The 16,142-nt window shown below is 37.1% G+C and overlaps 3 protein-coding genes and 1 long non-coding RNA gene across 9 annotated transcripts in view; 3 read left to right on the top strand and 1 right to left on the bottom strand.

Annotated features, from left to right (window-relative positions):
* The window catches only part of LOC105169237, a 5,933-nt gene extending 1,114 nt beyond the window's left edge, over window positions 1–4,819 (top strand). Inside the window, exons 2-5 of one of the 3 annotated variants that reach the window (XM_020695821.1) lie at window positions 1,822–1,954; window positions 2,043–2,978; window positions 3,520–3,944; window positions 4,420–4,819. In XM_020695821.1, the coding sequence (XP_020551480.1) occupies window positions 1,822–1,954; window positions 2,043–2,978; window positions 3,520–3,912 (1,462 nt within the window). In that variant the 3' untranslated portion in view covers window positions 3,913–3,944; window positions 4,420–4,819. Of the gene's footprint in view, window positions 1–1,821; window positions 1,955–2,021; window positions 2,979–3,519; window positions 3,945–4,419 lie in introns of all 3 variants that reach the window. The other 2 variants (XM_020695822.1, XM_011089596.2) reach the window with 2 other exon arrangements.
* On the bottom strand, window positions 5,472–6,532 carry LOC105169235. 2 transcript variants are annotated; one of them, XR_848396.2, is made up of 4 exons: window positions 6,405–6,532; window positions 6,240–6,322; window positions 5,909–6,065; window positions 5,472–5,756 (listed from the first exon to the last, which is right to left on the bottom strand). It is a non-coding gene; the product is annotated as an uncharacterized LOC105169235 (long non-coding RNA). The 2 variants fall into 2 exon arrangements; XR_002287567.1 differs by lacking the exon at window positions 6,405–6,532 and having other exon boundaries at window positions 6,240–6,333.
* On the top strand, window positions 6,268–9,271 carry LOC105169236 (metacaspase-1). The gene is made up of 5 exons (XM_011089595.2): window positions 6,268–6,833; window positions 7,133–7,457; window positions 7,853–7,964; window positions 8,125–8,319; window positions 8,715–9,271. Exons 1-5 carry the CDS (start codon window positions 6,416–6,418, stop codon window positions 8,769–8,771), a joined length of 1,107 nt encoding a protein of 368 aa, XP_011087897.1. The 5' UTR covers window positions 6,268–6,415; the 3' UTR covers window positions 8,772–9,271.
* On the top strand, window positions 10,893–14,162 carry LOC105169233 (metacaspase-1). 3 transcript variants are annotated; one of them, XM_011089592.2, is made up of 6 exons: window positions 10,893–11,129; window positions 11,184–11,429; window positions 11,970–12,297; window positions 12,381–12,504; window positions 13,230–13,394; window positions 13,919–14,162. In XM_011089592.2, exons 1-6 carry the CDS (start codon window positions 10,985–10,987, stop codon window positions 13,976–13,978), a joined length of 1,068 nt encoding a protein of 355 aa, XP_011087894.1. In that variant the 5' UTR covers window positions 10,893–10,984; the 3' UTR covers window positions 13,979–14,162. The 3 variants fall into 3 exon arrangements, with proteins under 3 accessions (XP_011087894.1, XP_011087893.1, XP_011087895.1); XM_011089593.2 differs by having other exon boundaries at window positions 10,894–11,099; XM_011089591.2 differs by having other exon boundaries at window positions 10,893–11,429.

Genomic DNA, 16,142 nt, shown 5'->3' with positions numbered 1-16,142 from the left:
AGTTTTATGCTCAGTCCAGTCAGTGTAATCAGGGATTTCATCAGTTAGAAATATTTCACTACAATTTAAGATGCCTCTTTTGCAGAATTTGATCAAGCCTCTAACATATGATCAAGTTGTGTACATTTTCCGTGGATTATACATTCCCATGCAATAGCATGTGACCTTCACTATCATTTTAAACTGTCTATGGAAGTTTGTATTCCTTGTAGTCAGTAGCCTTACTCTTGTTGGATTGCTCAAAATCTGTCCCCTTATATAGATTGAGTTCATCAATTTTTGGAACATGGTGGTCTTGAGACAACTTTCACAAATTATATAATAACTTTTGCCATTACTAATTTGAACTTCTGTTGATAATTTCGTGTCCCTAGGAAGGCCATCACCACATTTCCTCTTACGTGCTATTGAGTTTTATTGTAAGAACATGGTTTTAGAAGTTTTGGTGTGGGAAATATTCTGTGATCTGGACCTTGCATGTGACTATGAAAGTGAATTTTCTTTTCATGCTATCTTTCTATTTATTAATCTCTCAGCGTGTAATACACCTGAGTGATATTCCTACTTCATCACATGGTGAACCATAAGTTTATATATCTTTAACATTTGCAATGCTCACATGTGTGATGATCTACTCGACTTTCCTAAGAGATGGCATCGGATATGTTTCATCAACTCGACCTGTGGATAGCCTCTTTCTATGATATATTAGGACACTGTTTCTGGAGTCTACCTACATATTTTGGAGTTCAAGTCACAGACACTGCCATCTCTGGGGCTAAACCTACTGTCTGGTGCTCAGAGCATGTGCTGGGACGAACATTTTTACACTGACATAAACATGGTTGGTCTCCCTGTAGATGGCTGGTGCGGTGCTGATAGGTGACACTCCCTGATGGGGATATGTGGGTAGATATTTTCATATCATTTCGATATGAGACTTTTTCTTTTCAGTAATCATGAATTTCTTGACCTTGTTCCTTGCTTATTATATACTATAACCATATAGAGAGTTGATATTAATGTTTCTTTGTCATAAAGAGTGAATCAGGGGAAAGGATATCTATTAGTTGGAAAGGTAATTCTTAACAAAAAGTTCTCAAATTTATGGAAAGCAGAAATTCTGCTTCCAAATTCCCACAGCGCAGTACTGAGTTTCATTCATCAAGATGGATCTACCTCCTTTGTCATAATTCTTCGGCAAAGAATCTTCTAAAGTAACTAAAGAAAGGTGATATATGACCGAGCCACGTAAGGGTTATTGCATCTTTTCTTAGTAGTTGCTAAGAAACTACTAAGAAAACTTTGGTGGTCATTCACTCTGATGTTTGGTTATAAACTGGCTAGGAAACGCTGTTTTTTCCTCTTTTTTTTTTTTTGGTCTTTGTATGTGTGTGTATGCTATACATATTTATTCTGGCTTTTCTTCGGCTTTATTCCTTCTAATGATTCTACCTTCATATTTTGGCCACTGTTTCTGCCTTGTTAAGGATAGTTTTGCTGTTATTTTGCTATTAATACGCCTGTGGACTTACTGAACTTTTGGAATCTTGGGAAACTAGTTTTGTTTACACCTGATTATTAGAATCCAAGGGTCCATATGAATTAGTGACAGATACTTATGGCGTCTTACTGGTGAGAGATATATGCTGTATGTATTGAGGAGTATGTGACTGGAAAAATAGTTTAATATTTTTCGAGGTTCTGCACTTCAATTTATTTATTCAGTGTATTCATGTTTTCCAGTTGCTGCTTCTTCTTTGGTGTAGGTTTTTTAAGTTATTGTATTATCTAATTTGGTTTGTTTTTCTCTCTTTCCAGTCCTACTGGACAACAATTTATTTCATGCAAAGAGGCCGCGTCATTTTTGAAATCCTATTTTGGGGGTGTAGATCAGCAAAAGGATCAAAAGACTTGTAGCATTCAGCAAACTTCTGTCTTGTCGTTTGAGAAGGTAAGCATATCAATATCTATGATTTTCAGCAAATCTATGTGAAATTATATCAACTGAGCTGCAACAGAATGCGATTCCTGTTGACAAGACGGATGATGTGGCGCATGATGTAGTAGCCGATTCGGCTTTGGGAAGAAGTTCATCCAATGTACATGAGAATGATGATTGCTTGATGGGCATAGAAAACCTCCCTGAAGTTCAAGTTCAAGACATCTTTGAGTGTTTCAAATGCAACCTGACATTTGAAGAGAAGAATTTGTATTTGCAGCATCTCTTCTCATTCCACCAGAAGACTACTAAAAGGTACAGATTTGGGGTGCCTGTTGGAGAGGGTGTCATAATCAAAGATGGGAAATACGAATGCCAGTTTTGTCACAAGGTTTTTCAGGAAAGGCGCAGTTATAATGGTCATGTAGGAATCCATGTGAGGAACTCTGGTAAAAGTTCGAATGAACTATCTACTGCGGTCAATGTCTTGAAAAATGCTGAATCTCCGTTTCAGGAGGCAGTGCCCCCAAGGTCATCGAAAATGGATGCTTTAATTGAAATTGCTCAAAATTCTATTTTTGAAACTTCAACTATTGGAACTGGTGAACAGGAAATAACTGATCACTCTGCTAAGGCAGTCTCCAGTGATCATGTAGCAAATTTGAATTCTAATCCTGTTAAAATTAAAGCAGAAGATTCCAATGCTGAGACAGCTGAAGACTTGAATCATGATGGCCAGGTCATGACTGAGAATAATGACATGGTCAGGAACGATTGCTCATGGGATGTGAGTGTTAAGATGGACGCCAATTGCATAAATGACTCAGAGCCTGCTCGGTCAATTGAAACTGAGAAGCATGGAAACAGTAGTTTGGATATGGACTATGGAAGCAGATGTTTGAAGCCAAGTGCTGGTCATCTAGAAGATACACCTGGGTTAACTGTTGGAGAGATTGTTTTCCAGGTTGGAGGTTCATCAGTGCCCTTGACTCAGTCATTTCAGTTCTTCCCTCCCTTTGATTCTGTGTCTAACAAGGTAACATATTGATAATGGCATATCTGTGAATGTTGATGTTCTATGTACTGTGTCTTGTTTTAGGAACACAATACCGACTATAATGAGTACCTGTGCATAGACTGGCTTCAAGGCCTTATTAAATGTTTGAATTGTTGGTCAAGTAGGATACATATTTATTCTGGTTGAGCTGTGCGTGCCATGGCTTGATAATCTGGTGTTCTATGCAAGCGTAGTTGTGTTGATAGAAGTATTCCGTTACATTGTTTAAAAAAATTGAGTTGGAGGACATCACTTATCCATTTGGTCCCACAAATCAGGACATGTTCACCAAGCTTTTATTAAGTCAACCAAGATTACAGCTTGTGACAATAAGCCTCTTCATTATGGGAATGAAGTTAAGTTTTCAGCAGTTTAAGTACCATGATCTCTGCATATTTATTTATTCAATACACAACTAGATAAGTTTCTCACTTCAACCTCATTATAGACAGGTAGACATACTGGTTTCTTATAAATTTAAAAGAGCTGATTTTTATTTTTCTACTATGCTTATTTGCAGGGACAACATGAATTTTCCGTGGTTGATCAGAAGCTTGAGAATGTTACAGGGTTTGAAGAACTGAGGTTTGATGATATAGAGCCCTTCAAGTATGGTTTTGTGAATGGACAAGAGTTGCCCTCTTTGCCAGGGGGCTCCATGAATTTGGGAAGTGACAATGGGATAGCTGATGGATTTAATTCTTCAGTTAGATACAGTTCGGAGGAAGTTATGCTGAATACGTTGGAGACAAATCAGCTAACTGTGTGTGTGTGGTGCAGATCAGAGTTCAAACTCGAGGGCATTGAATCAGAAACTCCATCAGACTCTATAGGCTACATGTGTCCAACGTGCAAGGCCAAAATATCCGGGCACTTCAGTGGTGGTCTGTCGATGGATCCTCATGATTTCTGATTGTTGTACATTGTCACATGCTGCTCTCATGGGTAACTTTTTTCCCATACATTTACAATTGAAATTGAGACTGTTGCGATGTTTTCCACTTTCATGATGCTGCCTGCAATTCCAATATTCTTAGACATTAAGTTAGAGAGATCTTTAGGTCGGTTTAAGTGAAGTGGCCGGTCTTGTTCCTGAAGTCAAACACAGTCCTATATAAATCCTGAAGGTAATGAGATGCTTCTGTCACAGGTTGTTTGTTTCTTGTGTTACTTGTGATGACAAAATACGTTTATTCTGGAGCCTTTGTTGCAAAAAAGTCATCTTGACGAGGATTTATGTATATGATGACTAGTTTTCAGCTGTAGTCATATACCACTTCTTTTTTAATATGTATTTGCATGTGTTTTCTTGGTTAATGTCGCTGATATGTGTAGGATCTTCTGTTCTTGCACTAGGTTGCAATCTTTAAATGGTAATGATAACTTGCAGTTGATTGCCTTCTCTTTTGTGGCTTTCCAGGTCTGATTCTTTTCAAACACAAATTCCATATGCATGGGCAGAGATGCGGTATATCCTGTCCAAGACCTGACCGTCTCTTTATATATGGTGTCCCTGAGAGTGAGATCATCCGGCAGATGGTTTCTGTTGATTTTTCTTAAACTAGGACCGAGCTACTCTAGATACACGCTGCTAATTAGTATATATGTACGTCTTGTAATAGTCCCCTCGCCTATGACCTGAAGATGAAGTGTCGTTCATTTGGCCCTTGCCTTGCCTAGACTTGAAGTAGGAACCATCTTTACCTTGTGTATTTTTGTGTGTATATATGTATGTGTATTTGTGTTGTTTTCTTTGGGTCTAGACTGAAGTTAATACCTTTGAGTTCCTGTAATGTATATATCCAGAGTTGCAGTTTGTATGCTTTTTTCCACTGTACATGTGTGCGCACGTGTGTGTGTGTGTGCATGTATGTGGGTATACCTCTCTCTCCCCCTCTCTCTTTCTCTCTTGTACCCGTTGACATTTTCCATAACAGACAGAAGTATTTGGTCCAGTGAGCTACATTATATCATGAGTTATTGCTGTAACATTCTGGTTCGTGCACTCTGTGCGTTCCAGTGAAACACAGGTTCAGTTTTATGATTTAATTAGATAAATCGAGACACAGCAGGTTTTGTTCTTTGCTTTGAGAACATATATTAACTTGGATATTGTCGAGTGTGAAGCACTAGATTTGCAGTTCAATGCAAATTCAATGTATCACATTTCCAATTGTGTTATTCTCACCTAGCATGATCTTGAGAGAATCGCGATGCCCATATTACTAGCACCATTAGTTCTTTGTGGTACAAGATTAATTACAACAAATGATCAATCATCCAAAAAGAAGAAGAGTTGCAAAGAATAATCAACCATCTTGCTGCCAAACTCCGTGCCTGAGAGAGATATATGATATCCAAGGATAGGAAGAGCTGAAATTTAAATAAAATCAATATTTTAGTTGGATTATTGTCTATGTTAACTTGATAAACATTGATTGGAGAGGGAAAAGGATTCCACCCTGAACAAATGCCCATAATAGTCTTATCCTATGATAACAATGAAAAAATGCTGACAACTCAAGATACTAAATATTAATCAATTTGCAATTTGATTGTTGAGAATCACATACCAAAAAAGAGACAAAAATATCCACCAATCGTAAAACAGATGATGATAACATTCTGTTTTCCAAAGTAATAAACCGTGGAATTGAATTTTCACCTGTTTCCATTTCACCCTCAATCTTATTCGAAATTCTACCGCGTACTTTTCCATCAGCTAAAATTAGAGGAGCATCAAAATGTGGAAAGAATCTGAAAAGGATGCCCACTTATTATTAATATACATTATATCTGCCGCAAAGTAATTCCAAGAAAAATCTGTACCGTTTACTGCAAAAGAATGAAAAAAGAAAAGCATCGCATTCTTCAAACGGGCTACAAGATCGATAGCAATTCAAACGTACCTCGTTGGGAGGATCACGACTTATCCTCCACAGCTGCATGGAAAATGCATGTAAAGTTTCCCCGGAATGGTATAACGGAATCAGAAAAGGGAATCCGCAAACTTAATTGTCTTGAAAGAGAAGGCTGTATTTTTCTTCGGTGTACGTTTAATTTTTTCTGCCATGACCGACAGTGCAGTTATGAGTGACTGACTGTTTATGTATAAAAAATAAAAAGAATTTTATAGTTTACGAAGGGAAACTGGTGCTTGATCACAGAAAACCTTAACAATACTTCAGAAATAACTAACGGTTAGAATCAGATTGTATAGTGGGGCTAAAGGCGATGTACCTGCTACTATTTGAAAGCTCAGCTCCTGTTTGACTTCACAACTCATTTGGCATCAGCAGCAACATTAAATCAAATACAGATACCTGCAAACTTGTGATCAGCATAAATTCTCCCCCTCAAATGTTTTTACTATATATAGCCTTCTCAGAATAGAAATGTACTTACCAATAAGCTGAATGGACAGTCTCATATGCAAGTACTGCCGAGAAAGATCGTCTGTGACACCAAGCACACAGTACATCCGTTGCCATGGATGCCAAAGAGCTTTATCAGTAGGCAGTACCGAAGATGAAGTGCTTCCCAAAGGCTTGAGCCTAGAGACAAGAAAGAAGATGACTGAAGAAAAGGAGCGCTGCCTTAGAGTTAGGAAGAAGTTTTTAGGCAGTAATAGTCAACATGGGCAAATCAGCAATCAACCTCCTTCTGTTATTACCCAAGATCCACCGGCAAAAGGGAAGCGTGCACTCCTTTGTGGAGTCACCTACAAGAAACAGAAGTATGAGCTCAGGGGAACAGCACAGGATGTGAAGAACATGAGAGATCTACTAGTTAAGCGATTCGGATTCCTGGAAGAATCAATCCTCATACTCGCAGGTATGGCTGATTTCTTTGACAGGTTATGGTGTAAACCAATAGATAACCAAGCTTAAATAGTAAGTTTCTAGTTTGAGGATTCTAAAGATATACTAGTTATCTAATTCACATTACATGTAGTAGGTAAGAGTGAAGGAAGTCTGAAAGATTGCTTAGTAGTAATCTCGGATCATTGAGGTTTTCACCAATTACAGCAGACAACTAAGGCATAAATTGTTGCAAAAAAATTTTCATCATTTCTTCTCCATTCATTATATATACACCCTTCAAATTTACACAAGAATGGAATTTATTTGCAGAAGACGAGGCGTATAGGCCTCCAACAAGGAAGAATATTGAAGATGCCTTTCAGTGGCTGATGAGGGGCATTCAGTCTGGGGACTCCTTGGTATTCTACTTTTCAGGCCATGGCTTGCGACAACGTGATTTCCAAGGTGATGAAATTGATGGGTTTGATGAAACCATCTGCCCCGTTGATTTTCAAAGTAATGGAAATATCTTGGATAATTACATCAACAAAGCCATTGTCAGACCGCTGATTCCAGGTGTCACACTTCATGCTATCGTTGATTGCTGTCACAGTGGAACTATGCTTGACTTACCACATGTGTATAACATAAACACGTATGTGTACTGTCAATACCGAACTCAGTTCTTAGTTTAGCATTTTAATCCATTGCATATGATTGAAGTTTATGTTTCCATTATTTTCACCCAGGCAGTGTAGGGCAAACAGAGTTGCACTTTTCAATTTAAATGGAAATTCACTAGCTTAGAGCTCCTCGATTCTTACATCAAGAAATTAGTTATGCTTCCTGTAGGAGAAATTTGATAGAAAATACCTCATCTTTCCAAGCTGCATGAATGGTCGAGACAGTGTTGGAGTGCAGAGCTAGAAACAACAGATAAATAAATATTTCATTCAGTCATTAAAAACCTTCCTGACACTCTCAGAGATGTGAAAAACTTACAGCACTGATTGATTGTTTCCGTGGTTGTTCAATGTGAATATTTATCAGGAGAAAATGGGATGACAACCGTCCTCCTTCCGGCACTTATAAGGGTACAAGTGGTGGGAGGGCAATCTGCTTCAGTGCATGTGAAGATTATCAGCAGGCTGCAGATACAACAGTTAGTGGTTTTTCTTTCTTTTTGTTTTACCCCCCTACTATTCTTTCTCCCACTTTGCTTTGATGTCTCATGTGATTACCTGCATCCATTCAGTCACAATAAATAGTGAAGCAGAAGGAAAAGGTCAAGCATCACCTGTTTGATCTTGCTTCTTTTGCAGGCTTTCTCAACAGAAAGAGAAATGACTGGTGCCATGACACACACTTTTATAAGAGCAATCGAAGAGGCAGTTGCCAGCAACAAACAAATAACTTACCAGGGCATACTGGATTCAATGCACGAGACTCTCAAGCAAGCCCATAAATCAGGATTTCGTGCTGGAATACGCAGGCTTTTCCACCGCAAGATCTTACAGGTAGTTTATGAAGGAATTTATGCTACCTTCAGAGAATGTTAGCTTAGCCAATCAATAAGTAAAAATAACTATTTTGATGCCGTAAGACATACATACACGTTGGTATTTCAGTATGTCCGAAACTTTCCCAAGATATTGACAGAAACTGTGCTTTCACTTATGGAACATATGCCGCAGGAGATTTCTGTACCACAAGATTTTCATGTAAGACTATGGAAAAGGTTTCACTTTCAATTTAATGGAAACGAGAATAGGCAGTAGTACTAATTCCCGAAATTTTAAAACATTTCATGCATTTTCCTCATAATGTAACCTAGGTTCAAGAATCTATATAACTATGTACAACATTTCATGGAACATATTTTACAATCCTTATTTTTTTATAAATTGTTCAGGACCCACTGTTATCATCTACTGAAGAGTTCAGCACCAGCACAGAGTTCAAGCTGTAGCATGCAGAGTTGAAAAATACAATAAAAGAACAGAAAAAGGGAATTAAAATTTTACACAACTTCTTTTTGGCAGGTTTCATCCCCTCAAGAAACTTGTTTTCAGTGACTGCTGACTCCCATATGTCCAGCGCTTCCTTTCATGGTCTTCAAACTGTTTGTTAATTTCCACATGATGTCCTCTTGTAATAACCATGCCCGATGGTATACACTTTTCATTTCTTAAATAATTCTAATTTTACGTTGAGGTTTTGTCATATCATATACTGAGATTTTGAAAATTAACAACTATTTCTATCTCTCCTGCCACAAACATTTTCTGGGTTGTATTGAACAGAGAAATGTTGCATTTTTCCAAGAAACTTCATTCATTTTATTCAATCTGATGAAACTAAATCAACATTCAAATTACAGAAGAGAGATCTGTACCACCCTAATAGTTCCAACTGAACATAAAATACCAGCTAATAGAATTGTGCACTTCCAACTTAACATAACACCAGCCAGCAAAGATGTTCAACTCACTTGGCGAGTAACAGAGGATTTTCGGGTCCGCAGACTCGCTTCATTTTGTCTCGGGCCGCAATAGATCTTCCTGCTCTGATTATTCAAAGTTGTATCAAGATTTTTAGTCATGCAGTCAAAATAATATATATGTTTCATGCCTCTAATATGATGGCTCTTGGAATAGGTTAGAGATATGACATACATAAGAAACCTGTTTCATTAATTCCCAAATGAGAAGGCATAGTACAAAGGACATCCAGAGCAAGTTATTTTAAGCCGACAAGTACGGCCTATCAGAAATCCAACATGAGCCAACAGTCTAAATAATTAATGAAATCATATTCATCATATACTTGTGAAGCGGGCGAACTCCACAGATAGTAATTGGGCTACACTTTACCAACTGTGTATGAAGTGCATATGGCAAAAGTACAGCCTAAAAAGATACCAGACTTATTATTTCCTACAAAGAATTGCAAAAATTCACATAGGAATTCTTTTCTCCTCTCGAAATGTGATTAAATTTTTCAAGAAAGCAATAAACAGGTCTTTTCTCATGATACGACACATAACCCTGCGGTAATACATAGATAACATCTTTATTTCAAACTAAAATATCAGTGTAAAAAGCTAGCCAATACTGCAGACTAGGAATGAATTATGACCAATCATGCAACAAAAGTTCCTTAGCACTGGAGAATTGGACATGAGATAGAAATGATTCGTGTATCTTTTGGCGAATTTCATGCACAAGTAACAAGGGTTTTTTTAGCCATTTAGATTTGTGTATTATCTCATAAAGCAAAATAGTTAACCACATGTGTAATATAGATGTCCACAACTCCAGTTAGGTTTTGTTACTAAGTGGATAGAAGCTGTCTGATTCTTTTCCTAGAAAGGTGCTACCCTGATAACTACCGCATCATGTATGTCCAAAAACAATTGCTGATTTTTCACGCCAGGACGTGGGTATATATGCCTCTAGCCACACCTGATCAAATAGGCATCTATCCACAGTAAGTCACCATCACCACCACGATGGACTAAATCTCGATCAGAATCTTCGAATTCTACCATTTGTCATCTGAAAACACAAACAGTTCATATCCTTGAAGACCTACCTTGCACTGGATCTTTCAAATTGCTGAAGGTTGAGTCTTTGATATGCTTTTAGTCCTGGAAATCCTAGCAATAATAGACAATACTATTTAAGGACTTTGGAACAACATCATATACCGTACAAAATACTTATAATACGTTATATACTGTGCACATTCTAATCCAACAATCTGAATCATTTGGCTGCAAATCATTGGGTTCCTCTGAATTCATATGGCAAATGAATATGAATCATATCAACAGACCAGAATTATTATGGTCAAGAGTTTGATGCCGTTGCATTATTAACCTCTTTCCTCCAAAGTAGAGAAAAGTCTTCCTTTATTAGGAGCAAATTTTAGGATTTGCTTTGCATCAATTAAAACCAATCCTTGAGGTATTATTCTCCCATCTACCTGATGATTATTTAAATGCGTCACATGAAAAGAAATAAGGCTCGAATCTAATTCTCTAACACTACCCTGGCATTGAGTGACATGTATAAAATGCATAATTGTACTAAAGAAGATATTGTCTAGCAGAAACTCAGATCATCCAATATAAATTTTACTGTTGCCTCTCACTCCAAAGAGTTACAAGAAACCAGAGAGATGGCAACCAGGAGAATCAACTGTAGGTGGTGTGGGATGCCATCTCTGGTGCAACTTGAGGCACAAACTCTACGTTGTCCGGCCTGTAATCGTGTCACAAAATTCCAGAGCAACGGTAACGGCTACAGGCCACCTGGAGCAAATGGTAATATCAATTTCATATCTAACAACCAGCATGTGACTAACCCTAGTTATGCAGTTTATGTTAGACCTCAACAACCAGTGAACGTGGGCAGAGTTTATCCAGGACAACTACAAGTACGTGCTCCTCCTACACAATTACGTGTTCCTCCTGCACACGGACGTAAACGAGCTGTTCTATGTGGCATTACCTACAAGGGACACAAACAGAGTCTTGATGGCAGCATCAATGATGTGTTATTCATGAAAAAACTTCTGGTTGAGAGGTTTGGGTTTCCAAACTCCTCCATCCTTGTGCTAACAGGTAGTGCCTGCATCACTCAGGAAATGCATACATAATTATTTGTGAGTATGTGCAAAAGTTCAAATATCAAAAGAGCTAACTTATTTCTGAAAAGAACTTGTAAAAGCAATGTGTACGTGGAATCCATATTGGCTTTTACCTAGAAGTGGCAACTCTAATGTTCATATCAAATAAATGTATTTATGGAACAACTCAGGCAGCACATAATTGGAAAAGGAACATTTAAAAAGCAATCAACCAAAGAGTTTTAATCAGCTCTATTTGATAAGCACCAGCTAGAGGTATGAAACTTTAAAATATGGAATGTTAGTATGTCAGTATTATACTACGCCAAATCCATTGAAGTATCGCGCATCAGGTACATGATGTAAATACCATATAGAGCTCCACAACTCTTGCCTCCGATATAATTCTTGTAACTACTGATTACATAGATAACTAAAAGGCAATTGGATCCCCACTCTATCTTGTATAGAGCAAAAAATTTAAAGCATAACTAGTGCCTGGTATCTCATTCTTCACTTTCAAAACGCATTGCAGAAGAAGAGGACTTCTCCCGTATTCCAACAAAGAAGAACATCCGAGCTGCCCTGCAATGGCTCGTCCGAGGTTGCCAGGCTGGGGATTCCTTGGTGTTTCACTACTCTGGTCATGGATCACAAGTGGTAGACCGTGATGGGGACGAGCTTGATGGATATGATGAGTGCTTATTACCTGTTGACTATGAAACTGAGGGAAGGATACTGGATGATGAACTTAACGCCACCATTGTTAGGCCCCTACCGACCGGAGCAACACTTCATTCTGTTATTGACACTTGCTTCAGTGGAACCTTTCTAGACCTTCCAAATGTTTGCAGAATGAACAGGTCAGAATTTCTGTAAATAAATTTAGTAACTGCAGGAATCACCTCAATCATCAATCAAGTAACGTGGCTCATCCTATAATCAGGGAAGGATATTACAAATGGGAGGATCACCGTGTTCCACATGCTGCTGCATACAAAGGTACCAGTGGGGGAATTGCAATCGGTATTAGCGCCTGCGATGATCATCAAAACTCTGGAGATACCACGGTAGGTAGTCAGATTCTTTATTTCTTCCTTTATTAGTTTATTTTATTCTCATTTAAACCAAGCTGCTCTAAATTAAAACTAGGGAGTTCATTAGTTTCTGCCATAGTACTAAAAAACACCAAGCACTCAACCTTGTGCCCCTTATACTTAATATGTACCTCCTCATTGACATTTGCTGGAGAATTCGACCAAAAGTGCCATTGCTAAACAGGTTCCAAATTTATAAAAGTACAAATGCTGCCATGTCTTTTTGCCATTCAATATAGATATGTTTGCCTACAGGCACCTCAATTTGATACTTATTGTGTGAATAAATGATGAGAATAATCTTATTCACAAGATCCTTAAATATATATCATAGTGGCAACCCGAGAAGACACAATTGGCATACTAATCTTTATAGAAATATGACCATCTTTCTACATTTGTTGAGTATCTTTTTCAGTGGAACTCCAGCATTAGTATTAACCCTGATGTACCATGTTGATTTGATAAGTCATGTCATCTCATAAACTTTGTATCAATTACAATCAGGCATCAAAAAAGGTTATTTGGTATTCTCTATGCTAAGTGTCAATGGGCTAGAAATTTTCTGCATCAGATCTAGCAACATATAGAATCGACCACATGCAACAAGTTAGTAGGCTTTAAAGTAAAAATAACCAGGCAGCACAGAATAAGCATTAGCAATGAAAAGTAGGTTGAGTAACATTATGTTTGTTCAGGCTTTTACAGGTGTTCCAACAGGTGCCCTAACTTACAGCTTTGTCAAAACTTTGGAACAAGAACCAAGATTAACTTACGGACGTCTACTCATTTTCCTGCACAATAGAATAAATGCAGCACGAGACCAAGTAGGCTTGAGCAGAGATGCACCCCACTTATCACAGGTATGCTTTGATACAATTTTTTGCTCTTATTCTTACACCAAGCAGCCAGCTGCCAACTTAATCTCATGTTTTGAGAATAATGAAAATAATGGATATATATATGAATACAGTACATATTCATAACCAAATTAAGTTCGTATCTTTTATAGACAAAGTTTTCCAACTCCCTGAGGTGACGATGAAACTATTTCTTAGGAACCTTGATCAAGATATAAATAACCCTAGCAAATCAAACAAACAATTGTATTTGTACTTAACACATTATCTTTTTTGTCAACTTTCACTATCATTCAGCCTTTTGTTTTCAGTTAACAGGTTCACAATTTTTATAACTATATCCACATCAGAATGAATTTCCTTTAATAGGTATTTAAATTCACGTGCAAAACCAATTTGTAATTGCAAATAATTATAACAAATGTGATTCTTACTTGATAAACTACTAGGTTGCTTTACGGATTTTAAGATAATATAAAACATAATCTGTGTTATCTTAAATAATGGTAATTTACTTCTGTTTGCAGGAACCTCAACTGTCCTCTTCTCACAAGTTCGAGATTCACTCAAAGCCTTTCACATTGTAAAGTGTATAGGCTGTCGTTTCCAGGCCTGTTAGCTGCTTTGAATAAAGAAGCATGTTTACTGCTTGCTTTCAGTGTGTTAAGTTTCATGGATAGTATGCTATAATTTAACTTGGCATAGGCCTGTGATATATGTCTGCAACTCCGTTTGCTTTATATGCATGATGCACACAGATCATTATCATGATTTCCTTTAGTGCTAACTAACTGCTGATGAACACATACAAATTACATAAATGCCAACATAACATTACCAGAAAGCAGAAAATAACATGTCAAGAACCTATTTCATACGTTTCAAATATTTTCATATGCCAAACCACAAACTTTTTTAGTCAATGAAATAGAAGTATTCAGGATCAAATTATGCTGACGGTGATGCAAGGAGAAAGAATGCATACCTTGATATTACGGCTATATGATTAGTTGTACAAGGGGTGGGGAAATAGGCCATTAGTTGTACAATGCCAAACACATAGCATTTACATCCCTAAGTATGTCATATCATAACTTAATTTTCAACCTTGTTATTATAGGGTTTGGTGGGGCAAGCCTCAAGCTCTGCAAACCAATCACATTTGCGTTCCTATTGTTTTCATGTAGCTTTAGAACTTTTTGTCATGTTCTGAGGATTAAACCTTTAATCCCACAGAAGTTCAAACAATGTTCAGATTCCTTGAATGTACACCAAAGTAAAAGTTGTCAAATTAATCGCATAGTACATGCAAAACATACAAAGACTTAAAGTAAATGAAAAAATCGACAATCTGAAAAATAATATCAAATTGCAAACAAAAATGCATCTGGTGCAACAAACTAAAGAATAATTTCACCTGACATGGCATAAATCAGACTTGTCAGAAGCTTTGAACACATGCCCTTTTCCGTGAAACTTTGGATATCTTGTCAGGTCCAAACACACGAAGTACTCTGTTTCAATCGAATAACCGGTTGCCCCTAGCTTTATACATCCTATCAGATCCAACAACAAAGTAGTCTGTTTCAATCGAACAAACGCTAGCTTGCCCCTAACTTTAGATATATTCTGTCTACGCAACAAAAAGTTACTCTGCTTCAAGTAAAAAAACTAATGATATATTTGAACATAGCATTGAAATAGCAAAATCAAGTCTAATGATCACCATAGGATTCAAAACTTTTTTGTGTTAATGGTAAATGGCTAATGGCCTAGAGCCAGCACTGAACACATGAATCCGTATACATGCAAAGATGCAAATATTAGAAGGCAATGAATTACCAAATAAATTCATAAGCATGGCCACAACAAGCTTGTCCAACACTAAACGTTTCGGCAATGTTAAAGTAACATTCAGCCCATTTGATTATATAAGAGAAGGAGATACAGAATTATATATTGTTATAGCGGCAATATCATTGATTTAGGAGAAAGATGTGTTGAAAAATCAACTGAAAGCAAAGACAGTCATTTTGGTGCTAATTCCATACCATTTTCAGGGATAACTAACCCAACTACTTTAGATATTCTAAACACTGGAGCTTTACAAGTTGAGAACAGAACTCACAGAACTGTAGAAATTGTCTATTATTGATGAATTGGAAAATTTTCCTCCATCATTCTGTGTTGACACCACAGGAACAATTTATCATTGTCAATGATCCTACAATACTACTTTTTTCTTTGTTTGAAACCACCATAAAATTCAACCATCCTAAATGAATAATAGTATGGTAATCACAATCTGAATTAGTTTAAAGATCTGGTATAATTATTACTGTCAAGCAAACACAATATGCTGCAGGGTTCCAAAATAGCATCTTCAGAAGTGGAGAATTTAGACCACCTTTACTTTTCTTCCCACCTGGTATAGAAATTTACTCTAGTTATATTAGTCAGAACCTGATCCACGTTGAGCTGTTAGATGCTGCTTTTATCTACAGTATCAAATAAATAATTCTCATCTTCTAGAAAGATTTAATCTCCTATTGTTTAATGAACATGAAATCTCTCTGAACCCCCCAGTATTCCATGAACTTACAACATGGATGTTTCAAAATACTCAAATCACTTCAGATCATTCATTAATATCGAACATCGTGGAGAATCGAAGTGTTTAAAATACAAACCAAATAAGAAGCAATATGGTATTGGCATCTTTACACACCAGGAGAAAAGAATGAATCTGAT

Source organism: Sesamum indicum, linkage group LG8, assembly GCF_000512975.1.
Source record: "Sesamum indicum cultivar Zhongzhi No. 13 linkage group LG8, S_indicum_v1.0, whole genome shotgun sequence".
Classification (NCBI taxonomy): Eukaryota; Viridiplantae; Streptophyta; class Magnoliopsida; order Lamiales; family Pedaliaceae; genus Sesamum; species Sesamum indicum.
This window is presented reverse-complemented; position numbering and strand designations above follow the sequence as displayed.

Coding starts and splice junctions, on each gene's coding strand:
- LOC105169236 (XM_011089595.2), top strand. CDS start 6,416: ATGGACAGTCTCATATGCAAGTACTGCCGAGAAAGATCGTCTGTGACA. Junction 6,834..7,132: donor ATCAATCCTCATACTCGCAG/GTATGGCTGATT, acceptor ATTTATTTGCAG/AAGACGAGGCGTATAGGCCT. Junction 7,965..8,124: donor AGCAGGCTGCAGATACAACA/GTTAGTGGTTTT, acceptor CTTCTTTTGCAG/GCTTTCTCAACAGAAAGAGA.
- LOC105169233 (XM_011089591.2), top strand. CDS start 10,985: ATGGCAACCAGGAGAATCAACTGTAGGTGGTGTGGGATGCCATCTCTG. Junction 11,430..11,969: donor CTCCATCCTTGTGCTAACAG/GTAGTGCCTGCA, acceptor AACGCATTGCAG/AAGAAGAGGACTTCTCCCGT. Junction 13,395..13,918: donor ATGCACCCCACTTATCACAG/GTATGCTTTGAT, acceptor TTCTGTTTGCAG/GAACCTCAACTGTCCTCTTC.